Here is a 27,696-nt window from a genome sequence, read left to right on the forward strand (position 1 = left end):
TGGCATCTCTCACTACATCCATTCTTTAGCTAACCCAAGTTTACCCAAATTGAATCTCCTACTTTCCCAAAGCCCAAACCATTTCACTCCTACAACTTCCTTCTCCTTGGGCAGCTGGCGGGGGGGTCTCCCCTAAAGCAGACTTTCTAACATTTCTCTTTATTATACCAGTCAAGATGCACATTAGACCAAAGGTAGACTTGAGGACAGAAAAAGGGAGCAAAATGTTTATTCCCTCTGCTTAAAGAGACATGGGAATATTTGGTCTCCGCTCTGCCTGGAATGCTTCAATGATATGAAAGCTAAGTTACTGTTGCCAGATGAAATAACCACTATTTAACAAAAAAACAAAATACTTGATGGGAGACCCATTAAAGAAGTTTAAAGGCTCCATTACACTGAAGATATTGGGGACTGAGAAGGAATCCCTTCTATAATATTATGACAATTTCACTATCACGTTATCCATCCAATTTTTTTCTAACTGCACCAATTCCATTTCCTGTAAAAACACACCCTTCTTCCCCTCCATCCCCCCCCTGGGATTACTGAATAGTTTTAAGAAAAGAACCATTAGATCAGGGATTCAACTCGGGGTCTCTAAAGTGTTAATATAAGATGGATTGTACTGGGAGCTGTCTTGGGACCAACTGTGAAAGCCACAACAGCAAACTATGCTAGAATGCAATGAGCAAGCCATTTCTTTTCTTTGAAAAGAAATCAGTAATAGAAAACAGTGTATTCTTTTAGGCAAACTGAAAGTGTCACCAACTTGTTCTCTTTTTAATGAACAGTTTATTTAAACACAGTTCTCAAAACAGTCGAGTGAATCAGGCCTCCTTTGGTAAGCAAAATGATCTCAAAATAGGTTTTGAAATTTAACAGGCAAAGTCTTCAGTTCACTCATCCAACTGCTGAAGTGTTCCTTTCTCCCCTCCTTTATGAAGCACCCATCTTTAATTGTAATCTAAAGCCAAGGAGTTAAGATTACATTTGTGATGCAATGTCCCACTACTCACTGAGAGCTGAAAGCTCTGCCTCACCACCTGGACAACAGCCTCGTGGGGAAGACGGGCCCTTCTCTGAGGCCTCGGCAGACTAACCATTGTCCTCACTTGCTTTTTGCACAGATTTTACATAAAGGCTTGACAAACAACATTCAGACAAGCAGTAAGCAATTGCTGGATAGAAATACCTTTAGTTCTAATACTAGTAATACAGAGTTACACAGTATTATATTCGTAACACTCGGTTGTAGATATATTAAGTACGGTGCTCTCTAAATGGCAAGGGTGAAAGGGCATCTGGTTTTATTTTCCACAGACTAATCTGAAGATTCAGTTTTTCTAAGCATTGATGCGGTGAAAAGAAAAGTAGAAATCAACTGTTTATTGTCGGTTTACCATTTGGAGGCATTTTACATCTTATGTCAAATCTTCAGGTTACCCTGGATTCAGTAGAAAAACCTTTTAAATGAAGTTTTGTACAATAGAAACTTCTCAGCAGTCAAAATTGAGACTGTAAAAAAATACATGCAAAACATACTTCTCTGAAAACACTTAACTCTGAACAAAGCACCAAACTACACAAATGCAGAATGAAAACGGCATTTCAACTCCACCAAAAGTAGTCTTCATAAAAGGTGTAAAAGTCACCTATTCACTAGGCACTGTTCACTTTTAAACAGGAGACAATAAAAAAATATTGTCCACAAAACAAAATCCCATTTCAGAAATCCACCATCTTCATGCTTTAATAGCGACCTGTCCCAAACAAACACACAGAAAGAGGGAGAAGTAAAAATATTAATAATCCTTTATCTCATTAAATGTATCTAAACCCAGAACTCAGGCCCCTCTTCCCAACAGTTCTGACTGACACTCTGGAAATTATATACACACCAGATCTGAGACAATACTAGCTAGCTTTCCAGAGATGATCGGGGCTGAGAAGCCAACATTCTGTCTTTTATAGCCAATGACTGTATAGTTTTCATTCTATTGCCTTGGAAACTATCAATTGCAGGCTCCCTTAACCAGAACATTACTCTGAACGCAAAAATTTGCGATTCATGTATAACTCGTGCTGAGAAACAGTAATATTCATTTTATACCCCGAAATTGCAGAATTTTGGATATACTGGTTACTCTTAATGGACACTGAAATAAATGATGGTTGATCAACAGCACAGGGGCTTGAGAGGGCTTAGATTGGGAGACTGTAAAATTAAAATTGATGAGAGGCAACCCTTTTTGATTTAAAAAGGACAAGCCATCACAGTGTATACGGGGTAAACCTGCTAAGCTTACACATCCTGAGACATTGAAGAAGGCCCATCAGTCTTTGTAACTCAAAAGCAAATCAAAGTCTTCACTTACGAGGTGAATAAGATCGAGATCGAGACCGTGACCTGTAACCCCCACGACTATAATATGGGGATGGTGATCGCCTCCTGAAAACAAACAAAAAATGATTCAATCCTCAACACAAACATGTTACCTAAATGAGCCTGTGGGTGTATACTCGGGCAATGTCAGCTTATGGAACCAACTCAACTGTGTGGGTGCTTCCAGTAACCGGCACTGCCCAAGCCCAGGGCTCAGTTTAGGTTCAGGGCAGTGTGGCCTCCACCCCTTGGGGATACACAATTCCCTACTTCAAATGTGCTTTAAGAGACTTACCAGAAGGGCTAACTCTTCATACTGCCCCTCCTCTAAACATGGTCTCAATTGCAACCAAAAGTTTGGTCTAGATCCCAAAGAAACGACCTGCATGCAGGACCCTGACAGGCAGCACGGACACCCTGCCTTCAGGAACTCAGCAGCACAGTCAATTCTCCAAACAAAAGGAAGGGCCAAGGGCAGTATGGAGAGACACTAACTTTTAAACCATCTCACCCCTTTCCTCTTTTCTCAAAGCAAGCCTTTGATCTAGTAAGGGGTGTATGTGGGAGTTGGGAGTATGTAGTTATTTAAAATCACTCAGAAGACTCACACCCAGCTTGAATTTCAAAGGTGCTGTCTGTCTACAGGGAACTATGGAAGATGCACACAGGGGTATATGTAGGGGGACAGAGATCAAGGCTCTGGGTCCTTAGGTTCTAAACCGAGGAAAACTAGCCAAACTTTAAAAAGATTAAAGTTTTAAGATTTAAAGTTTATAAAGTTGCCCTAGAGTGCCACTTTTATCTATCCAATTAGTACCTTGTGATTTCACACCAAATTTTAAAATCCTTCTTTTCAACTTCTAGTTAACTCCTTGGCATAGGCTGAAAAATGTCCAATAACCCTAATATGGCATGTCTTTTCATTCAGCCTCGATACAGAGTCTTACAGAGCATTTTCTAGCTTACAATTTGGCGAGATCAACATTGCATGGAGAACCCCTTGTGGTCTGACCAAGCTCAGTGTGAGCCCTGCTGCCATTCGAGACCTTTCCCAACACTAAGACCTCGCCTAGCATACCTGTAAATCTGATCCCTGTCTTGGGCAGCTCTCCACCCTCCTCCTCCTCCACCTCCTCCTCTGTGAAGACACAAGCAAAATACTTTTTTACAGTTTTTTTATTGAGTTATAAGTGTATTAGATGACATTAAACAACAAGCACACAATCACAGAATCACAGCACCGGACCTCAGTGGCCACCGAGTTCACCAGGAGCCAAACAAGTATCTCTTCTACCGCCACCAGCCACACCAGCCTGGGCTTGACCTCCCCAACACCCCGCTCCCTCCACTCTGGGTGAGCCCTCATTATTCGCAAGGGATTCCTCATATTAAGAACCTTGACGTGTCCCTTGGCCACATCCACCCACTGCTCTTAGACCGGGGTCAACAGGACGTGTCTAATAACTTTTCCATATGACAAGCCCTTTAAAAATACTGGAAGACAGCAATCATGTCACCCCTAAGGTATCTTTTCCATGCGAGTTATGGCAAAGCATAAATTAAGGAAGCTGACCCATCCTTCAAAATAGTAACAAATGCTGGAAGGAAAGCAAAGAAGGCTCCCTGGTGGCTACAACTTGGTATGATCCCTTACATTTCAAACAAAAATCATATTAAGCTAACAATACTCCTCAGTTATTCAACAATGCCTTAAGGTGTTTTATAAATGAACTGGGAACAATACAGCCCAATACTCACCCCCCCCAAACCAAGCCTCTTCAGTTGAGATTGTCAATGATACTAAGAGAAACCCTTAGAATGGAAATGTTTGGAAAGTTCACCCAGCTTTTAAAGCTCCAAACAAGTGTACAAAATAAGAGGTGTGTGTGTGTGTGTGTGTGTGTGCGTATACACGATCATGGACAAATGGACCCACAACTACCTAATGCTGACTACCTGGACAACACAGGGTTCTCGGACTCCTTAGGGCTGAAGTCAGGATGAGTTCACCCTCTGTTTCCCCTTTCACTTCTCTCTCCAACCCAATTCCTTTATCTCATTCTTTGGGAAGAAATCTTTCCATTTGATTTCTTCCAAGAGCCTCATTTAAAAAGTTCATTAGGAAGAAATGTTTCTCTTTTCCAAAATAAGTGGGAGGTTCCCTGTTCACCTAGGACTTGTGGGTGGGTGTTGTTTTCTGTCAAGGGCTTTCTGAGGGAGGATCCTCAAACATACTGAACAAGTGTATAAAGAAAAAGCCATTTCCTGACTATTTGCTGTAAGGCAGGATGCCTCTAGGAAACATTCACTTCAGTGAAAAGCACACTAGAAAATGTTCTCAGAATGGTCTTATGGGGCTATCTTGTGGCTACCAACAATACAGGACTATGGCTTTTCTTCTTTGGTTTTACTTTCTTTTCATCAATAAAATAAATGACCTTTCTCCTCCTCTGGTTCTTTGGGACAGGGGAAAGAAGGCCAGGCATAGGGATACATAAGAACAGACCAGGCTAGTATGTGGTCCATGATGAGTTTCAAGGATTTCTACCTTACTCTTATGGGCTAATGGACACCAATGGTCCCATCATGCATTCCATGGACACAATTCTAGTCAGCCATTTATATTTTTTGGTGTTTTTAAATGACCACGTGCTCCCTGGCAGAGTTCATCTGTTGTTTAAAACAGATTTAAAAACTGTGTCACAATGTATCTACTGGAGTGTTCCACAGTCCAATGGATACAAGACAGGAAAACTGAATGCCTGTGCCAAGGAAGTCAAAGGATAGTCTGCTCTGGAATCTAGAGGTAATCTCTGGAGCCCCAGACTTCTTAAAACAGAACAGACACTTGTCTAATAAAGGCAGCACGGTTTAACTTGAGTGTAAGCAAATTAAATGACTACAAGTTCCTGGAACATGGGAAAAGTGCAGTTAGATTTAAAATGTAACACCCCAAATTAACTTTGCTAGAATGATTTTTAACGAACAAGTGAATCTACCTACCCATCATCACAGAGACCCCAAAGGTGTACCATAGAGATTTGAAATAGCTCCCAAACATGAAGACTTCTCACCTGTAGGATCTGCTGTAATAGTCACGATCATCATAGCCGCGATCGTAGCCTCGATCATAGTAATCACGACGGCGTGAGCTGCCACTACACAGAATACAAGCGTTAGGAGTCCAATGTTATTAGGAAAATAAAGAAAAAGGCTACACTTCATACTTGGCTGAGCCCACACAAAAGTAAACGTTTTATCGGAGAAAAATCTTGTATAAAAACTGTAGCGAACGAATCTGAGAGATTCACTTTCACTGGGGAGGGGAAAAGGGGAAGAGATAAAAGGGGCTCTTTTCAAACTATGGGTTTATCACTTGTCCAGTTGTTTTCTGTCCTGTCTGATTCTTTGTGACCCCATTTGGAGTTTTCTTGGCCATTTCCTTCTCCAGGTCATTTTACAATGAGGAAACTGAGGTATGACCTGGGATAAGTGACTCACTCAGATTCATATAAGGAGTGTCAAGAGGCCTGAGGCTGTCCTAACCCCACTGTGCTACTTAGCCGCCCCCAGTTTAACACTGGATTCCTAGCAAAACCTAAGAACTATTAAAGGACAGACGGCCCATGTTAATCACTTGATTGATTCAGCATATCTTCATTATTAAAAATAAATCATGCCTGACTTCATTTTTTGACAGGGCAGGAAAACTGAGGAAAGACATTCCCTTACTGAGGAGGTAGCAGCAGTAATGAGACTGAGGCTGCATACAGAACACTTGGAGTACACCCCCCAACCCCCCATCTAAACTTCAACAGGAAGTGAAATGACAACATCTCTAGAATAGCAAGCACATGTCAGAGTCAGGACTTGAACCCGGAATCTTCCCAATTCTAAAGCCAGGTCACGTCCATTTTGGCACCATCCATCCCAGATCCTCCCACCTAAATTTCCCTAGATTCCAAGTGGTTTTCATGCCCTTAAATGGATTGTGCCTAACTAATTCCTACTTGGTCTGAATACAGGCCATAATAGGGGGAAAAAAATTACCCCACTGTCTTGACTAGAACCTGAACATGGCCATAACCCGTATGAGCACTGTATAATTTAGATTACACCTGGAATAATTACTCTTCAGCATACAACTGCAGATCTAAGTTTTTTTTGACAGAGAAAGACATGACATTTTAGGAGTGTTGCCTTCATAACGGGACCCACATGGTCAGCAGGCTACTGGGGTTTCTTCTGGCGTTGACCCTCCCCTATCCCTCCTGATTCTGTCCTTCAAAAGGCACCAGAGCTAGGCAGGTGCCTAATGGGAAGATTCACATGGCTAAGTCGACTGACAGTCAGATCTATGTAGCATTAGAAGGTTTACCAAGGGTCTATAACCCCAAGCAGTTTGTGTTATTTCTCGCTAAAAACAAGAGTCCAGTCACATGCTGTTTTTCTCGAGGACATCCTTCAGCCATCTGAACACAGACCATCAAGGATGCCAAGAGATAAAGTTGGTACAGCATTAAAGGAGAGCCTCATTTGTAAGAACCTCAGTAACCAAGCATGCTGACAGTGGCAGAGCTGCTGCCTGAAGACTAAGATTCACATCAGGTCCTAGATGGTGTTGCTTCATGCACTGGCAGGCCCTGGGGGAGCACATGCAGCCGGAGCTCTGTTCATCTAGAACCTGAAGCTCAGAGGTACATCTGAGAGCAAACCAGCACCAATTTCTGGTTAGGGCACCAAGAATCACTTACTAAGTAGGTCTTCCCATGTAGATTCCAGGGGTTGGGGTATGGGGTCTTTTTGTTATAGAAAAATCCACTCGGATCCTGCGCCCATCCAGCTCCATTCCATTGGCACGCTCTTTAGCCTTCAAACACAAACAAGGGGAGTGACTTGTCAGAGCGAAACTGAACCCAAGTTCTCTGATGCACCAAGCTCTTTCTTAGGGTAGCTTTTGTTGTGTAGAGGATGGTTTTTAATCCCAAGGCATTAATGAGGTGGGAGTAATTAGGATTATCATCTTTTCTTTTTGATCTGGACCCGTTTTCCCCAACAGAGGGAATTCTCAGTGTGGAAAATGATGCCACAAATGCAGATGTAACAGAATTGCCTGAGGGTGCCAAGGTAGCCTGATGTAGTGAAAAGGCTGGCACAAAATTTGAAGATGGTTCCAATCTCACCTGATACATATTCTTATGAACCTGGCTATTATGGTTAGTAATAAAATTAATAATTCTAATTACAGTTCACTTTTACACATCGCTAGAGCGGTTACAAAAATGTTCAGTGTCTTGTCCAAGGTCATACAACTAATAACTGGGGAAGCTAAAACCTGAACCTAGAAGAAGCATGATACATACCAACTAATGAGCAGATGAATTATGAGAACCCGGAAAATAATACATCAAAGTATGGAGATGAAAATGTCTTTGTGCCGCCCAGGGTCTGCGTATTTAGATGGCTAAGTAAGGAGGCATCATATAGACCAGACAGAGTACCTCCCAGAGATGGGTAGAAGGAAGCTGCCTTCTGCTCACATGGTAAAAATGTTTCACTAATCCCCCCCCAATCCATTTGAAAACATTCTCACTCTTTTAGTTACAACTTACAACCCTGGATTCTTCTCAAACCACACCCACAGTAGAAAACACTTTTCCTGCTCAAGACTATTCTCTCTTCCAAATATCATTTCCCTGAACTGTAAGGAATAATCCTAATCTGTTTCTTCATGAGAGGATATGAAAGAAACCCTTGCCCTGGTGGTGGCTAGGTGGCACAGTGAATAGAGCACAGGCCCTGGAGTCAGGAAGACCTGAGTTCAAATCCAGTCTCAGATACTTAACACAAAAAACTAGCCATGTGACCTTGGGCAAGTCACTTAACCCCAACTGCCTACCCTTCCCCCTCCAAAACAATAACAACAACAACAAAAACCCTAGCCCTGTGTAAAGGGAATGTAAATGTAAAGAGCTTCCCTGCCCCTGGGCTAAAGTGCACCTGGAGCCTGGTTTTTCAGTAGGTACTTTTTGATTGGCCAGTGAGTCAATAAGGTTGTTACATTCTCTGAGCCAGGAGAAGGCTATATAAGCCCTGATGTGTAGCTTTGTTTTGGGGCTCACTTTGAGAAGTGCTCTGTGATTTGATCAGATGAGACTCTGGGAAGCCTTGCTGCTACAGAACCCACCCTCGGCTTTGAAAAACCCAGATGTTGATTGGGTATGGATGTAATAGTTGGACAGTTTGGAAATCTGTCTACTTGATCTGTTTCTCTGTCTTGATAATTCTGTCTGTATACTTTGAAGTTCGGGGTGCTGACCTCTTTCCCCTGAACAAGGTAAACGATACATATCTGACTGACTGATTAAAGTAAGCTTGTTAACTCACTTTGAGTTGCTTTCCTTTAACAAAGCAGATCCAAGAACCTGTGTTGGCAGCGACCCTGGGGACGCTGGGGTGCTTGCTGCTACACCCCGACACCCTTTTCAGTCAAACCCTGGCGGGATTGGGAATGGAAGGACTTGTTGTCACTGAATGAAAATGAGCCTAAGTCAGTCAGGGTACCGCCTTTAAGCTGGGGATGGGGAACCTGTAGTGAGTGGTCCTCTAGTCCTTAATAACAGACCTTTGACTGAATCCAAACTTCACAGAACTTGGACTCAGTCAAAAGGCCCCACTCAAGGACCTAGAATAGAAGGCCACATGTATCAAGGATACAGGTTCCCCACCCCTGCCTTGAGTGTACCCTTAATTTCCTTCCAAAGAAGCTTGGTTATCTTTATATGTACATGATCAAAATGAAGCCAACTCTATCAAAGCTACTAATATGGTTTTAAAAAATTCACCTGGCCTTTAAATACAACCCCAAAGTTAAACCCAATCTTAGTTCTAAGAACCTGATTGTTTCGGTGACTATTTTTTTTTAGTTTGAGTACCTTTTAATGTTTGTTGCATTAGATTGCTGGCATCAATACAAAATATGATACAGGCAACTTATAACTGACAAATGGGGTTTTGTTTTTTTTACACCAAATTGGCCTGAGTTTACCTACAGAAAATGTTAAAATTGATGGTCAGGTTTGAAGGCAATCAGCTAAAGTCAACTTCCTAACTTAATAAACATTTTTTGTTTTTTAATAAATGTGCTCCAGAGTCCCAATTCTGTGATTAAGTGGGATACACTCTTTGGGAGTCCATGTGTAAAATGGTGGTGGCTCTCTTCTCCACTATCAGCCACTCTTGATTCCTTTTTAATGGCCTTCAAGTGTGTGCTTCTTCTCATCCCTTGACCAATCTTGCTTTTCTTTTTAGATACATTAGTTTTGTTTTTGAAAACTGTTGCTGCCTTTAGCAAGTCCCAAGCAGCCAACAATCTCCAACCCAGGAATATTCTGCTGCGATTCTATGACCCAAAGGTCACCCCAAGTTCTAGGTGCATGTTCCCACTTACCTCCTTGGCGTCATCCACATTCTCAAAGTAGACGAAGGCAAACCCCCGGGAGCGCCGAGACTGCTGGTCATACACAATGGACACGTCTGCAATCGGGCCATATTTGGAAAATACTTCTCTGAGATCCCTCTCCGTGGTGTACAGACTCAATCCAAACACCCCGAGACAACAGTTGGGATCAGGATTGGCCTGCAATGAAAAATAAAAGGACTTAAAGATTCAAGTTGTCTTTAAAAAAGCCATAAATAAAGAACCTAAGAAGGTCTCGGTTCTTATCAGAGCTGTTGAATGGGAAGAGTGGTGCTAAATTCCTTCTCAGTTTTGGAATTTGGTCCTAAACATTGCCAGTTTAAGGAGACAACAATTAACAATTGCTATCATTACTAACAATTAATTACATAATTATTAGTTAATATCATTAATTAAGATTAGAATAACTTTAAACATACTTAGTTCAAGATTATGGAATGAAGATGGAATAATTATGTATATATGTGAAATGTCTATGATCAAGGCATTTCAATCTATTACATATACCAAACTAGTTTGCTTTTAGCTAACTGCAGCTATATGGTACAGCAGCACAGCAAAAATGATAGATGTCAAAATTACAGACCTGAGCCTACCATTCTGTACAGTAAAATTAGCATGCACTGAGCCTTTATTTCAAAATCTTTTTATGTTCTACTGCTTGACAGCTCTTCATATTCCTAGAAAATGGTCAATATTTGCTGAATATCCCAAAGCACTGATACCTGATCATATAACCTAAACAGTCACTATACAAATGGCCATCAAGAAACCAAAGACAAGCTCATAATTTGCCAAACACGAAACATTCCCTACTTTGGTTGCCAATCCAATATTCTAAGGACCAATGTCAAATGACTGCTCACAAACACAAACCAGTGGGGGGGGGGGGGGAATCCAACACCAAGAAACCAAAAGCAGCTGCCAAATGCAACTTTAGGCAACCTAAATCTGAACAATGAAACTGTTGAGCTTTTCTTACTCGATTCCCCACGTGACGCCTACGGGTAGACATTGGAGAGTGACTGTGGCTATGTCGCCTTCGGTAATCTCGACTGTATGACCTGCTCCGGGACCGTCTGTGGGAACGGGAGCGAGAACGTGATCTAGTATAATGCCTTCGAGAACTTCTTCTGGATCTCGATCTACAGGACAAAGTATTCATGGTTATGATCATTTGGATCAATATCCATACCTGTCTTCCCCTTCCCCCACAGCTGGTGTCTTTGTGGAGTCAGTCTTGGAAGGGGAAAGAACAAAGCCAAATAATTCACAATAGGAGAAATACAGACGAAGTACAGGAGAAACAATGTCTAAGACAGACAGGAGGGGGAAGGAGTGGGAGATGACCAATGAGAGATTTTGCACAGGCAGTAAGACAATCAAAGGGTTTGGGGCAAGAGACCTGATGATACCTAGTGTAAGAGGGATTGTTTAGCAATGACGTAGAAGGACTGCAGAGAACAGTGAGCAACCCTAGGAAGGATGGTTAGGAGGCCATTTCAATAAATGTCTGGGAGAGTCTGTACCGGTGAAATAGTAACTGGAATTCTAGGGGGGGAGTACAGAGACAGGAAAAGCCACAAAAGGTCGGTAAGACTAGCAGTGCAGCATCAGGGAATATTGGGAGACCCTAAGGAGCCAGCAGGGTCAAATGCCAGGGAGGCAAAGGTGGTCACCAGGAGCCAGTGAATAATTATGGTAGGAGGGACCAAAGAACAGATTCCAAGGGGCTAGAAAACAAAGGCCTGAAGGATGCACGGTTTTTTAAATTTAGAGGTCAACAGGACGAGGATGATACAGCTCAAAAGGGTCAAATGCTTTTTAAAAACGTAGGCAAAAGGAAGGGAAGCTCAGAGGCTACTGTGTCAGGCCGAGGCTCGTAGGTTCTGTGACTTGTCCAAAGTCACAGAGGGAGTGGCAAAGCAAGGATTGGAAGCCAGGGTGTTCAGAACGATGCCCCGTTCATCTTATCCACTATGACACACCATCTCTAAAAGCAGAGACTGAAGATCTATACAGGAGAGGAGATGACTGACTAGCCTCGGGAAGGCAACACAAAATGCCTATTTGGAGGGAAGGAGCACAAACTGATAGTGAAAATCTTTGCCACCAGGGACAGAGAAGCCTAGGCAAAATCTGAGGCATGAGGAGCAAGGGACATGCTTGGAAGCCACTTGTGGATGAAGCCAGCTTTTGGAAAAGCAGGTGGTACCCAGGGAAAGTATAAAAGCACAAAACCTTAATTTTCTTTCTCTACTGAGACTCAGTAGCTTTTGCCCCAGCTCCCCACTTCCCTTCTAGAAACCCCTCCAAACTCAGGGCTCACTTACCGAGACTCAGACCTGGACCTCGACTTGGATCTGGAGCGCCGGGAATCTTCCTTGGACCGTGACCTTGCAGGGGTGTGCCTCGCGGATTTTCCAGATCCATGGGCACTCCCACTTCTGGAAGCGGAACGGGATTCCTAAGTGCAGATTTGTCAAGTTTAATTTGTGCCCTTTCTTGGCCATCGCAATCTAAACAACCTGCAGTGAAACTGTGGCAGACTGACCCCCTCGCCCTTCAATTCAATTCAGAAATACCTGTTCAATGGATAACTAGAGCTTGTTTTGAAATCATCTATTTAACATTAATGTTTTCCATCTGGGGTGAGTACATTATCCCATCAACCCCGTTCTATTTCACCTGGATGCAACTGTGACCAGATCTTATCTAAGCCTTCCATTGGAAGGGGCACTGAAAGGGGGTGGAGGCAAGAGAATCGAACCAAGAGTAATATGCAAAACCAAAAGACTTTAAAAAAGAAAGAAAAAGGTTTTGGGGCAGATTTCCCCAAAGAGGGGCCAGGTTGAATCAAGGAAAGGAAGGAGGGTGTGCTCCATAAACTCTGCAAGTCAAAACAATTGGTGGATAGACTGGTTTGGGTTAGGAAATCTGTCAAACTTGGTTTGTGAGAAACTTCAACCACATCTAAGAAACTAAAGGGGCCAATACAACCCACTCCATCTATCAGAAAGACTGGCACATCCCTCAGTGGCAGACAGTATTGGCTCCAAGACAGAAGCCCACTCTAGTGGAGTTGGTCAGGGCTGGTGACAGCCCTGGTATCAGGTATGATGGAAATGCTGGCAATGTTAAGCATCCAGATGAATGAGTTTAAAACACAGGCAAAGTCTGTTACCAAAGACAGCAGAGCAGACAACCCAAAGGCACTGGGGATGGAGTGACTTCGAGAGGAAAGGCTAAGAGCCTAAGGACCAATGTGTCCCTCTGCCATCATGGAGAGGACCAAGGAAGAACGGAAACAGGAGTGTAGTCATGGCCAGATGAAGTTGTGGCTGGTGAACTGGAACAAACCAGTCCATTCAATGAGAACCTGGAGTGGAGCAAAAAGACAAAGATGAGATGAGGGGGCCTACAGAACTGACTCAAAGACCAGACAGGAGCAACCACTTTAATGATCCAGAGTGTGAAACCAAGATCAACAGCTCAGTGAAGAAGACACAAACTTAGGGGGTGATTCCTAATTTAACTGAGGGACCAGAGGAAGCCAAATCATAGCAGACCAAACCAGGAAAAGCCTAGTACACTAACAGCCTCTGGTGGCAAGACAGCTTTTCTACTAGAGCTGGAAGGAATTGAGGAACCAACAGTTCCTGGGTCCACTGGGGAAAAAAAAAACACAAGAAACCCCAGAAGTGAAACAAGACCAGAAATGAGAAAGCAGCAGATTCCAACCCATGTGTCCTAACTGGCGATCCAGTCTGCTGCCTCAAGGACGAGGTAGGTGTCAGGGCACAAAGACCTTTTAGTCTTAGCATGGGCAAGAATGGGAGGAGAGCCTTAGATGGCACAGGCACAAGAGAAGGAAACAAAGAACAGCCCTGCCCTAACAATGCCGGGAGAGGAAGCATATCTCCTTCTAGCCAGAAGTGGAAGGTATTTGAAAGAAGTTAAAAGGTGTAAGGACACAATTCAAGAGAACCAACCTATTGCCAAGCAGGTCCAGAGTAAGGGACTTTAGACCAAAACTCTGGTTTGTTGTATCCTCTGCAGGTGGCTGTACTCAAAGGATGAAGAAAATAAAACAGATATAGAAGATTTCTTTTCCTAAAAGCGATATAGGTTTTCACTTAGCTCCCCCCATGAGGATGTGGATCTAAGTAATATTAATCCCATTTACCAAGTGTCAGAGCTTCACCCTGCATTGTCCATCATATGACACAGCCTCCAAAAAGCCAAATTTGGAACAAGAAAACAGAAAAAGTACCACTTGAGAAAAAGATGGTATCTAATTAATAGAAAAATACATAACCATCCAACTCCTATTTTTCTTTCAATTTCTTCAAGAATGACCCTCAAACCTGGAAATGCTGACCAGAAGGGAAATGAAGCCCAAGATTTTAACACAGACAGACAGACACACACTTCTTTTGGAAAGTCTAACTGAAACGTGCCATATCTGTCTAGGCTCCTATATGAAAAGAGAACTTCAGAGATGATTCTATCTCCTTTTTGGTGTTCTGGACTCCTTTGGACATCAATCTGGTGAAGCCTAGGGATCTTTTTTCAAAAGTTTCCAGACTCATACTTTTTAGCATGCCACACTGGCCTTTTCCTCTGGTAATTGGGGAAAGAAATGAAAACCAAAAGCCCTTATAAAAATGAGAATGTAGCATTCCCAGATGAGCAGATACCCCGATTTGCTTCTACTGGGGGGAAAAAAGTAGTTTCTTAAAATAGACCAATAAACTTGATGATGATCCCTAGTAAGATCCTAGAATGAATTAGAACTCTGGATGCAAGTCCCAGTTATGTGCTAAAAATCCAAGGGTGCTGCCCCCTCCCCGCCTCCATTTCAGTTCATCTGAAAAATGAGGCGATAGACCAAATGACATATTCCATGAGTTTAGTTGAACTAACCTCATTTTCCTTTTTTGCTAGATGGTACTATGGAAAAGAGAATTTCTTGATTTTGCCAAGGCTTCTGGTGTACCATGACAAATGTAGGCAGATGAAAATGCTCTGTAGCTGAACAACCATAGCAAAAAACAAAACAAAACAAAACAAAAAAACCTATACCAAGGATCTTTAGTATGGGATATCCAGATCCTTATTTGGATTACATTAGGGGGGAAGAAGAATTACATGTTTTTCACTAGCCACGAACTTAAATCTAGCATTTCCTTTAATTATTTAAAAATATAATTCTCCGAAAGGGTTAGTAGGCTTCACCAGACCTCTGTCCTATGGAGCTAACACCTAAAAGTCAGCCTAATGACCTCCATCTCTGGCCCTGTTAAAACATATCTATCAATGCCTTGGATAGACACAGAAAGCAAATGCATCAAATGGAAACATTAGAACTACATGGCAGCAACAGAATTACCTGAGGGATAAATGAAGAATCCCACCCTTTGCCAAATGCCTAGGCAGGCAGTTCATGTTAAAGAGACTGGGACTTGAAAAGATTCAGAGTTCAGCATGTGAACAACAGGACACTCTGTGGTCTCTGAAAACAAAAACAAAACCCCCAATATATTGGGAAGTGCCCATTCAAGCTCAAGGAAGGTTACAGAAACCCCACCACAGGCTGTGCTGACTGAACCCCATCTGAAGGTCGACTGGTGTAGACAACCAAGCAAGGTAAGCCAAATACAGTGGAGTCCAGGAGCCCCTCCATGGTGAAAGGCTGAACTTGTCTTTTGCAAAATCTTTGCTGTGCAAAAACATAAGGCACTTGGTAATTACTGAATGAGCAGAAACACGTAATCTGAAAAAGCTATGTCAGAGAGACCAAAGAAACCTTTTGGAGTAGGACTAGCGGAAGAAGTGTCCAAAAAAGGCAAGGGGATGAGGCCCCAAGTCACCTGTCACCAAGTCTGTAAGCAGAGGTAACAAATAATCACCTATTAGGGACGCTGTATGGTAGTTATTCTTTTGTTGGGGGGTAGGTGAATTCAACATTCATGTCTTAACTGTTTATAAGAATTGATGTTCTGTCTAGAGCCACTAGAGACAACCTGCCACACAAGGAAGATAGCAGCTTTGGGAGACTCAGGGTTTGGGGAATAAGTGAAGATGTTTCAGACACGGGAATGTCCAGGGTAAATTTTCCATTTGGACACTTGCTCCCTCCAAAAACCTTCCCTAAGCAAGCAAGGCCTGCTATATGAAATTCCCTATAGCCACTGCAGCTTTGAAGACTTGAGTTCATCAGGTTTGTGAAACTGTGAATTTAAGGCTACCCAGTGGGAAGGATTGGTATTTATAGAATCTGTTGCCCGAAGGAAATTTATTGTGCCAAAGGAAGTCATTAAGAAAGCACAGCAGAATGATGGGACTGGCCAGTTCCTGTCAGCTTCCTGTTGTCCATTTAATACTGAATGGAGGAAACAGGAACCTGGATATTGTAATAAATAACTTGAGAAAAACTGCCAGTGACCTCTATTAAGGATGTAAGCTACACAGAAGTAGATAGGCCAAGTCACCACAGGTCTGGGCTTTGGGGCAACAAATGAAAGTAAAGGAACTTTTCTGGATGATTTTAACACCTCTCCAATTAACATCTGAGAACAAGGAGCCAACTGAGAAGATATAAGAGGGAAGAGAAGAGTTTCTCTAATATATACCTGTTATCTCAACAAAGAAGGCGAGGAACTCCAATCATGTGAAAAAGTGCTATTACTCAGCATTTTCAAAATCTCAAAGATGTCAATCATGCGAATGATTTATCTGACAAAGGCCAGTGAAAATAGGATTAAATACTGGATGAGCTGAGGACAGGAAATTTAAAAAGAATGAAAAGAGCCATGGATTTCCTCCAGTCTTTCACTACTGGAAAAATCCCCTAACAGTTTGGGAGGCACTCAACCAGGCCTGGGCCTAAACACTCCAACAAAAAATTAAGACTAACTGTAGAGTTCTTAATGGAGCTTCTTAAATTGGGGTTTCCTCAAGAGGAATCTAATTTTGTATGGATAAAAGGATACCCAAGGGAGCAATACCAAAGGCATTCTCAAAATTGAATGTGAACAGAAAGAATATGACATGGACAAATGTCCAAGAAAACAGACTTTCCCCAGAAGCAACAAAAAGTCATGGCACGTTCAAGTGACAGATTTCAGTGATACCAAAAAGGTACCGTTATATCTCCCTCTAAGGGCAAAGGTTCTTGGAATGGTTCCTAATTAATGGAAAAATGAGAACCAAGATATAGAATTATGTTTTTAGCTAATGCCACACAGAAGGGTCCTGGGAAAAGCTGCACATGTTGCCATTTTAAAACGCTAACGGGAAAAATATTAGTACTGTTCCATCCCCAAGGAGGGGTAAAGTACAAAGAATCTGAAATTGATACCAGGTTCAAGTTCTAGGTCTAGCAAGCTTGGTCAGAAAGCCTGATTCCAACACCCTACAGCCAGGAATACACTTATACTAATACAATTTGCAATAGCAAGAACAACCCTGGCCAAGTTCACAATAAAGATGCCAGGCAACTACACTGCCCCCCCTCCCAAATTCACATAACCTCATTCTAAATAAGTGGCAAAATTCTAAAACCAAAAAATATCCCCAGTACAAGAGATGCTGGATGGGATAACTATTCCCAGCTTCCAGCAACCCCTGGACTTTTCTTTGTTACTAGTTTCATAATAAATGAGATCTATTAGATTGTGTCATTCCCATTACTAAGTCAGAACTATAACTAATGCCCTAATAGAGTGGATCTGTCCTAGTTGCTGCTAAAGTTACATAATGGGTACTGACTGGAAGGGACTAAGTTCCAGTGGCCAGGATCCCAAAGTTCTCATTACCCCCCCAGGGGCCATACAAACATATATTCTCCAACCTCTTTTAAGCACTAAGTAAATTTACCGAATGGAATGAGAGGATTGGTGATGATGCATATGGCTAACAATCATTTTTAAACGATACAGACATTTTGGGGACATGCTAATGTAAAGTCTACCTTAGAAGGTACAGATCACAGAATAAGCTAAGAAATCATATACTTAGGTCACACAGCAAAGAGTAGAAAATAGCACCAACCCAGGAGGAAGGCCATACGCAGATGAGAAGTCTCCTAGACAAAATGTGTGTTCTTGGGATCAGTATTGTATTACTGTACATTAATTATTCACACCTCTTGTCTCACCTTAAAGAGACCTAACTAAAAACAAACCACATTAAGATAGCCAAGGACTCCTAAAATGCCAGGGAGTTGAGCAACTGAAATCCTCTTACATGGAACAGCCTTAATAGTCCCAGATTATGAGACCTTATACAGCCACAAATGATAAAAAATTGGTATCAGGGCAAATATATGCATGCAATATAGGGAGAAAGACACCCCAATGTTTTCCTGCTCAGGACTTCTAAGTCCTGAGAGGAAAATACTCCAAAAGAATGTGATCTCTGGCAATAGGCCAAAGAGATTGCCTGGGGACAAGTAGGTGGCTGGGGTCCTATTGTCCAGGGACAATTTTTTAAACTTTGTTCAGAGAAAACAGAAATGGCTCAACACTATTGAAAAACTCCAAACCCCTAGGCATGAGCCATGCATTTTAAAGAAATCTGTCAAGCCATGGAAGTTTATCATTCCTGGAACCAAAATTGTTTTAGCTTTCCTTTTTTTTTTTTTTGAAAGGGGTTACTAAGGGGGGAGTTTTTTTTTTTGGTTTTTTTTTTTTTGGGGGGGGGGAAGTAAAGTTAAAATGGAGAGCTATCTGAACTTTTCTCAAGGAAAATGGTCCCCTTGCCCTTCACCATCTGTTGGGTGGGCACCCTGATAGGGGTGTATAGTGGTTGCAATCTCCTATGGGGAGTAACAAGTTAACGGTTCTTTGTTCTACTTAACTGAAGTTTAAACCTTCTGATTGCTGCAAACCATACTTGAAAATGAAAAATAGGGCTTTTAGGGCAGATTTCCCCAGATGGGTTGGGGCAAATTAGGGGGACAAGGAAGAGCTGGAGAAACCCATATGCTATACTAGCCAAGTCAATCTATGGCTGGATACTAGATCAGACATTTATACTCTATAAAATTTATTCATTTAAGGTGATGATGGGATGATTAAGGCCACAGCAAAATGAATTTCTGGCTCCTGAGTAGGCATTAATGGCTCAGGACAAAGTTCCTGTCTACTTGTGTATTCCCTGGCCCCTTCCTCACTAAGGATCAAGCATGACAGTTGAGTATGGGTAGGGAATTTGCTGTACTCTGTTGCTCAGGTGTAGTGACTATATACACAGGAAACAGACTTAAGAAATTTCTAAGAGAACTGTGCATGACATTCAGAAATCAGGTCTGTAAAGGGTGATGCTAATATTGTTTGGTTGATAAAAGTAATTTGGAAAGACAAGAAAGTAATAAGACCACCAAAATACTGATGCAAAGAAATACAACAGATCATAAGGAGCAAAAGGGTGCTTATTCTAAGTTTATGAAAATTGTGGTGGTTTTCCTACAATTCAACTTCGGCTAAAACTAAAAAGAAAAATAAGCTCCACATAGAGTTTTGGCTTTAAAAGTGCCCGAGTGTGGTGGTAGCAGCAATTACCTTCCCCTCTCCTGAAGTCCCAGAGCCCGGGTCCTCGTTGGTCTGGGGGAGGGAAAGTGTGGGGTCAGTGGTAGGAGGGGGTGGGGGGGGAGCAAAGCCCCTTCCTGGCCTGGGTATTCCACTAGCAGTAGTATCAGAGCTCACACCTCCATCATTGGTCAGGGCAGTTGGCGTTAAAGCTGCCTGATCAAAAATGCTCCCCTTGATGGAGGCAGGCTAGGCCCAGCTTGGCCTCTCCCTGGGCCGCAGACCACGCATGCACGCTTAGCAAAATATACACAGGGACACAGAAACAGACTAGTGAGTACTTAGCGTAGTGCTTTCTCATTCCAGATTACTTCTTAGCTTAACTTCACTTTTATTTCTTTTCTTCATTCTTCCGTTTCAAATTCTGACTTCTTTCATCTTCCCCACTTCACACAAACTGCTCAATATTCTATAAGTGGGACTTCTGGTCTGATAATTAGCATGCATTCTTTTTTTTTCAAATTTCAGCTTCACTTATTCCTGAGCTTCAAATAATTCTCATTTATAAAACTTGTCAAATGACGACTTCCGCATTTTCCTTCTTCAACATTAACCTTAATAGAAAAAGAACAGGATGAAGAATATTTTAAAACTCCAGGATAAAATCTAGTGCCAAAACTGAAACTAGAAAAAAAAGTCTTTTTTGGTTTTTTTGGTTTGGACTTTTAAGAACTAGAATATGCAGTTCAAAAAACTGACACATCAGGTTTTCAGCTGGTTCTATAATTGTCTACTTGGTCTGTACTGCTAACATACTTATCCCTGTATTGAACATTAAGTACACAACTGAACATTTGCTGTTCATTAACATTTAAAGCCCTATTAAGTTGACCCAGTGTGAAATTTATTTAGGTATCAATAAAGAAAATGCTCAGATGTCAAAAGGTCACATTAAGCAAAGTCTCTAGTCAAAGTGACATTCTGAATACAAAAATGTAGGAATAAAAAGTCTAATTCATTTGTTTATCTGATGACAACCATTCAGGGCTTAAGTAACTCACATTTACTGTGATCTGAACTATTTAACACTCATTTAAATTCATACATTTTTGCACTGTATTTAAGGACTTCAGTTAAAGGAATCAAATTATATCACTGCATTTGAACAATGTGGGACATTACTGTTTAATCCACCCCTAAAAATTTCTCTAACTTTAGTTTTGTTAGCTAACTTCATCATTAAAAAAATCTTTTCCCAAAACAAAAACATCAAATGGTCTGATCAATTACACTCCATGCTCTGTTAGAATTAATGGTAATTACAGAACTAAAAATAGCCAAAGATGGGAAAAAATCTAAAGACTGTTTTGCATTAACCATCTACATGAACAGCCACAAAGAGCAGAAGCAAGCTTGAATCCAACAATAGTTATTATTTCAAAAAAATTCATTCTAAAGATTAAAACAACAAAAAACCCCCAACAGTTTCAAAGAAATCTAGATGGACATTATCCCTTAAACATCTAATATTAAGATAATTTTTAAAAGGCAGTGAATATGCAAAAATCGAAAATTACTCAAGCTAAATTGGCAACCATGGAGGAAAAAAAATGTTATTTCTCAAGTTTTGGTGAATCAACTATGACTTAATAAAGTATTATTAATGCATTCTCTGGAGTACTGGAATATAATTTAGATAGCATCACCAAATGATGCCATCACAAAAGTGGTGCAACCATAAGTATTAGCTGAGTTAAGCCAAATGAGCTATATAAAGCTCTTAATAATTCTCCATGTCAACTACGTTCATCTGAAAAATATCACCTACACTATTTTCAGAAAAACCTATTATTTCTTTGTGCACCAAGGCAATGAAATAATGCCATCCAACAGAGTCATATTTCATGGATTAAGACACGAACAACAAAAATATTTCTGTACTCTGAGTTTCAAAATTCCCTCAACTCAATTTATGGCATTTTAGTTTTAGTCTAAGATAACTTTAAATTGGTTTTATTTGTGGGATAGCTTCACCTTTTACGAAACTTGTACTACAAATAATTGTTTTAGAAGAGCTGACAGAAAATGGGGAAGGTGGCTCATTTGCAGAATCCCAAATGTAATCATGGAATCAGAAGGCCCAAGCGCGTTTCCTCTTTGGTGCCTGACTGATGGAGTGGGCACAGTGGTGGATAAAGGATGGGGAATGCAAGTCTTCTGGATGATACTTCATCCTCTCTCCCTACAATACTGATACCTGTTCAACTTACAACACCTCAAACCTTAGTTTTTAGGTCTCTACCAGCTGCGTGTCCCCAACTCCACACAACCAACTGTAGTGATTTATGCCAAGTTGATTGTAGGCTCACAGTCTAGCCTGCTTACGGTTCATTTGCTTAATGACTATAAGAAACAGCCAGCAGGATCAGTTAAGTCTATTCCACTAATATAATTTTTAAAAAGGAAAAATTTGTTGCCACAGATGGCTTTTTTCAAGCCACTGGCATGCTGAAATCCACAAAGCTAAATATTCCTAAGGCAATTTTAAACTGATTTTAAGCGAGCAAAGAAGGAAAAATGAATGGCTATAGTATTATCAAGTTGTCCTAAAATTGAAATCTTAAAACAATTGGTTCTCTGTAAACAGCATTAATATTCTCTTGGAGGTTCCCACAGACAAGAGATAAGACCCTAAAAAACTAAGCTCTCTCTTCTACCCAAGTCCTCCTGTGCTGCCCCATTGTGCATGGCGGTCCTGACGCCTGTGCTAGTGGAGCATAGTTCTGGCGAGGTCCTACCCAGCTGGAAACGCTTCTGACGAAGGGCAGAGAGCCTAACTAGACCTAGACCGGTCACGGACTGAGCAATTGTTGGGCCATGGCAACTCTTTGAAGATCATTGCTCAGTAACCTGAATGGCTTCATTCAGTCAGTGGAGGGAGTACCCACCGCAACTATATTCCCAGATCCCTGGAAATATGGAAGTAAATAAACACTGAGGCAACAAACTAACCCAAGGGTCACAAGTAGAGATGCTATTTTTGTGACCCTGCTTGCCAAAACCCCCCAGACCCACCCTTGAAGACTGGCACAGTATCACAAAGTTTCAATTTATATTCTTAAAGCATTCAAAATTTCTCAGAAATAGCAACCATTCCTTATATAAATCTTCTACATACACATCTACCACATTTTGACTTAAGTGCCCAAATCAATGCAGAAGTTACTGTCCTTATGCTATAAATACACTAAAGCTAAATTACTGAAACTGCAATAATCAGAAAATGATATCCCATGTTATATATATACTAAATTTAAAAGCAACATTTAGAGGAACCAAATTTGCCACAGTAAAGAGAAGGTTAATGACAAAGAACTTTTCATTTGAAAATTGCAAAGAATAAGCTATGACAAAATGAATAAATGCCAAACCCACATCAAGATGATCTATAAAAGGGCAGGTAAAAAGATTTACACCAAATTTCCTAAATACCTCAATTCTGTCACCAAAACTTAAAAGGGTGACATAAAATTGTTTTCTTTTTTCCATTAAAAGGATGAGAATCAAGTTTTCATGCAAAGTCTTTGTAACTATAGCTGTTTTCTTCATTCAGCAATCACTCAAACTGAGGAACACTTGCTGTCTCCCTGTTGAGATGTTTGGAGTAGGCACTGAGGTGAGTGTCATGAAACATCCCCACCCTAAGAGCCTGCCCTTCCATCTCAACAAAGTCTGCAGAGTTACTTACCTTGTCATTTTCACTTATTTCAGTTAAACTGTCAGACTTCATTTCCAGACTGAGCGACCAGAAGAATTATCACTGGTTGTCCAGGTTCTTTATGGAAGGTTTTTTTTTTTTTTTAAAAAGGAACTTATTTCTTCAGCCCTATACTACCTGCAGTTACTTAATCTACCCTGAATTGTGGTGTCAGAAAAATGACTCCAATACCATTTTCTATTGGGCTGATATTGGGGTTAAATAACTTGCTCAAGGTTACACGACCAGTTATTTCTGAATGTGGTGCTAAGTATCAGAGCCCGGATTTGATCCAGGTATCTCGACTCTGGGGCCGGTGCTGTTACTCGCTGAGCCACCTGGCCACCACAGGCTGATATTTTTTAAACCTCCGCACAACATCCTTAAATATAGGGGTGAAATGCTATGCTTTGAGAATAGAAACTGCTGGAACTAGAGAATTGTTAGTGTTGGAGAAGACATTCAAAGTCTGGAGAGAAGAGAGTGGCAAAATGCATCTGAAGGGTTATTACACTGGGATAACACCTCTAGTGGCAATAGAGCAAGAAAAATTGAGCTTCCAATCTTCCACATTTGATTCATCATAAGGAAGAATTCTAAGGCTGGAATCCCATTAGTTTGTGCAGGGTCAATTTCATCTGAACTACTTGTTAAGTCTCCTGGCAATCTGAGGCAGAGAGAGGAGAGCAGCTGGGGGCTTAGAGCTTTGCACACAGACCCTCTGCTGGGAAGGTCTCCTTGGTAACACACATTTCCTGTGGTTTCTGGCTTCTTTAGGTTGAGTATTCCCCTGAAGCTGGCCTAAAAGTGCAGAAACCAATCCAGCAATGGTAAGAAGGCAGGCAGTGATGCAGTTCCAGTGGCCATATCACTACCGCAGCCATTTTAATGCTCCTCCTCCCTCAAACTCACTGCCTCAATCAAGTGTGCCCAACTTTTCTGTTCCTGCCAATCCTTTCCCTGTACCTTCATTCCTGGCTTATTTCCTCCCAACTTTCTATTATAGCTCAACATAGGTTTAACTATGTATTAACATAAGCACTCATTTTTTCTTCCCAGAAATCTTGCTAAGCTTTTCAGTGCAAGGGCCAAACTGTAGTTTGACTGGTTAAGTACTTTAAAAGAAATGAATCAAAACTTACATACCTTTTCAAGTTCAAGAAAATAAAAGCAACATGAATATATTAAGTAAAGAATAATAGTGGGTCAGTAATACAGGCTATTAAAAAGGAGGGGAAATTTTGGAAAATACCAATAAGCAAACCATTTAATAAAAGAACCACAAACCATTCAATTAACATCAGTCTAAAAAACAAACCCCCCCCACCGACCAATTTGACTCACCAAAATAAATTCAGAGAAGATTCGAAAGAAAGTATTTAGCGAAGAAATAAATTTTGTGAGGAACAGAAGTCTTTTCTCCCTTCCAAGGGAGAAATATTTTCAAGTACATGCACAAAAGGCCTAATATTAACTGGTTTGGTGAAGACTTAAAAAAAGTAGAGAGTTCCATCTGTAATAGCTGACATTATACTGACTGGCAACAGGGTTTAAGGCAGTAACAGTAGTGTGCATCTGCCTATGTTGCAGCATGATTTGGTTATCACACAGGAATCATACATATTGTTTGGGGCCCAAGTGAGGAGTGTACCCTAAAGCATGCTGTGAAATTACTGCACTGGATGGCTAGACTGAAGGTGTGGTCAAACACTGTAGGCTCTTCCCTTTGGGTAGTAAACTTGGGAAGCCCATTTTTACTTTAAAGACAATAATTTTTTGTTGGCTTCTCAGGCTTTTGAGAAGATACCATAAATGAAGTAACTGAGGCTAGTAAGAAAGCCGATTTGGCCCTAGCACCAAATTAATCAACTTTCTGCTAGGTGAGAACTCAGCAGTGGTCTTTAAACAATTTCCTAGTAATCTGAGTTATCTTGAGTTATTCTTTGGGAATTCAATGTCCTAAACACAATCTACTTGTGTTTAACACTATCCACTTATTTCAGGAAGACATTCCTATAAGACTAAATGAGGGGAGTAGGGCAGAGCTAGAATTTAAGTCACCTATCTGGAGGGAAAGCAAAGTGCTCCCAATGTCTTTACAAGTCCTCAGGATCAATCACAGGCTCTTAGAATCAGAACTGCAAGGGCAAGACCTTTTTTTTAGGTGTCCAGAGATCTAAACCCCCCACCCCATTTTACAATTAATAGAAAAACTCAGAGAGGCAGTCTTCTCAACTCAAGTAGCCCCAATTAGAGAGGAATGTTGTGAACCTCAGTCCTTCAGATCCAGATTCAGATCTGCACTGCCTCAAACTGACTCCTGAAAAAGGAATACAATTCTATTCCACTTCAGATTCCAACAAAGAATTTAACACTAGAAGGACCAGAATTTAAGAATACTATTCAGGCCCAAAGTTTATTAAGAGGTACAATGCATTTTTTTCCTTAAGGCAAAGAACATGGGATGAAAATTTTTACATCAAAGTAAAATTATAATAAAATACAATGCTTCAATAGGCATGCCCAGTCTTATTAACATAAACATACACTGTGTGACTAGGTATTCTATTAGGCTGCTAGACTTAGATGTCAGTGATGGTTTCTACCCACCAGGCCTTTGATCAACAAGAAAAAGGTATTTGCAATGTTTATGTGTGGGGTGGTAACTTCACATGAATTAAATATGAAGCACAACTTTATTCCACAAAACCTTTATTTCCTGAGTAATTTTTAAAGAGAATTTCAATTTAAAGTTCATTGGATGGGTTTACACAATCCCCAAGCCTTAAAGGGAACAGCGCAGCAAAGAGAAGATTTTAGCAACAATCCCTTTGAACAACTAATTTTGATTTAAGTAAATAAATCAAGGTGGGACAAAGTGGATGGGTTAGTTATTTACTCTCTGTACCCAACGTAGTGATTGTTTGCTTATAATAGCAAGTAGCTATTGGCAGCCAACTAAAACTAGAACGTTCTCAGTTCTTCAACAACAATTTGATACAAAATCCCACCAATATTTATCTATTTCCCACGGCAAAAATTTCCAGTCACACTGAACTGATGCAACTTTGTCACGTTTCTTAACATATTTAGTCACAGTGGTATGGGGGGAGGGGGGGAAATGGGGTTTGAGTCAAGTCCCAGGCATTGGGATATACACATTGCATTTGTATCTCCAGCACCTGGTACATATTAAATGCATGCTGATTGAAATTAAAGTCCTAGTAAGGATCAGCCTAAAACATCAGTTCTTTCAATGGGCTGGCCAATTTAAAGAAACTTACCACTTAGTAGTTTGTTGCCAATTAGCGAATTACACTTACTGCAAGCCATGTCCTTAATTTAAGTGGAAAGGCCAACAAGCTTTCAAGATAATGTTTATGGAAAAGGACCTAACTCCTAAGCCTGTGATTGTAGCTAAAAATCTCATCCTCAAAGGTTATTTTTCTATCAGTGATTTAGGTTGAAGTTATTGTCTAATGTCTAAAATTTCCGTTCCTCACTGCACAAGTAAACACCATTAGTGTTTACCTCACGGACCCCAAAGGGGGTTTTAGAGTCAAACCCGGCGTATTCTGAAGACACTTTACCCTTGAAACGGCCCGCCGCGGGAGGCCCTGCGCTAAAGGCTGCCATAAGCCCTGGAGGGGAGGGGGGCCCTCAAAGGGGCCTATTTACACTGGAGGAGGGGACTCAGATGCCCCCGGGCACAGGAGCCACTCCCGGTGCGGACGGGCAGAACCATTTTCATTACTACGGGATTTTAAGGCTTCTCATCTTTGGAAGGGGAGGGGAGGGGCTCCGCGGCTGCTCCTGGCCCCCCTCCGCCCAGCCTGGTCTCCTCTGACCGGGGATGGCGGCGTGAGGAGGCCTGGGTCTGGAGCCCCGCCCCGCCTCCCCACGAAGCCATGCCGGCCAGGGGCTCTACGTTCAAAGGCGCCCATGGGGGGTACCCGGGCTTCCTCCACCGCCGAGCACTTATTAAATGCCCACTGTGTGCCAAGCGCTGGCAGACCCCTCGATGTGCCCCTGCCCTCGAGGAGCTCACAGTCTAACGGAGCCCGGACCTCCAAAGACCCCCGCGTCCCCCAACGGCGGCCTCCACATCCGGGGCCTCGCTTGGCCCCTCTTCCGGGATCAGTTTCCTCCTCCGCCAGCCCCCCCACCGCCAGCCCGGCCGCCATTTTGTGCCCTTGGCGGCGGCGCCGGGCCCAAGATGGCTGCGGGGAGAGAGCAGACACCCCCCACCCCCGCCGCGCCGCCCCTCCCCCCGTGCCAGCCCCGGCTCGCCGCCATCTTTAACGGCCTCCCGACAACGGCCGCGGCCCGCCCGCCCTCCCGCCCCGCCGCTTCCACGTACCCGCTCGCCGTAGTTCTGCTCGCCGCTGTCGCTCATGGTGCTTCCGGGCTGCCTCGCTGCCCTGTCCCGCCGCCGGATCCGCGTCCGCCGCCGCTGCCGCCGCCGCCGCTCTCAAGACCGATGCAGACTGACCTCCCGCCACCGCCTCCGCGTCCCGCTCTGCCCGCGCCGGAAGTGACG

General features: G+C 42.0%; 1 protein-coding gene across 3 annotated transcripts; it reads right to left on the reverse strand.

Moving 5' to 3' along the window:
* Positions 1-772: 772 nt before the first annotated feature.
* Positions 773-27,696, reverse strand: TRA2B (transformer 2 beta homolog). 3 transcript variants are annotated; one of them, XM_069089371.1, is made up of 10 exons: positions 27,517-27,693; positions 19,433-19,474; positions 12,200-12,333; positions 10,849-11,011; positions 9,837-10,025; positions 7,141-7,256; positions 5,461-5,544; positions 3,465-3,524; positions 2,379-2,452; positions 773-1,763 (listed from the first exon to the last, which is right to left on the reverse strand). In XM_069089371.1, exons 1-10 carry the CDS (start codon positions 27,550-27,552, stop codon positions 1,753-1,755), a joined length of 909 nt encoding a protein of 302 aa, XP_068945472.1. In that variant the 5' UTR covers positions 27,553-27,693; the 3' UTR covers positions 773-1,752. The 3 variants fall into 3 exon arrangements, with proteins under 3 accessions (XP_068945472.1, XP_068945474.1, XP_068945473.1); XM_069089373.1 differs by lacking the exon at positions 19,433-19,474 and having other exon boundaries at positions 27,517-27,692; XM_069089372.1 differs by lacking the exon at positions 773-1,763 and having other exon boundaries at positions 2,371-2,452; positions 27,517-27,696.

Source organism: Petaurus breviceps, unplaced genomic scaffold, assembly GCF_028583685.1.
Source record: "Petaurus breviceps papuanus isolate PSGF00001 unplaced genomic scaffold, PetGlider_PUasm1.0 186, whole genome shotgun sequence".
In the NCBI taxonomy this organism is placed as follows: Eukaryota; Metazoa; Chordata; class Mammalia; order Diprotodontia; family Petauridae; genus Petaurus; species Petaurus breviceps.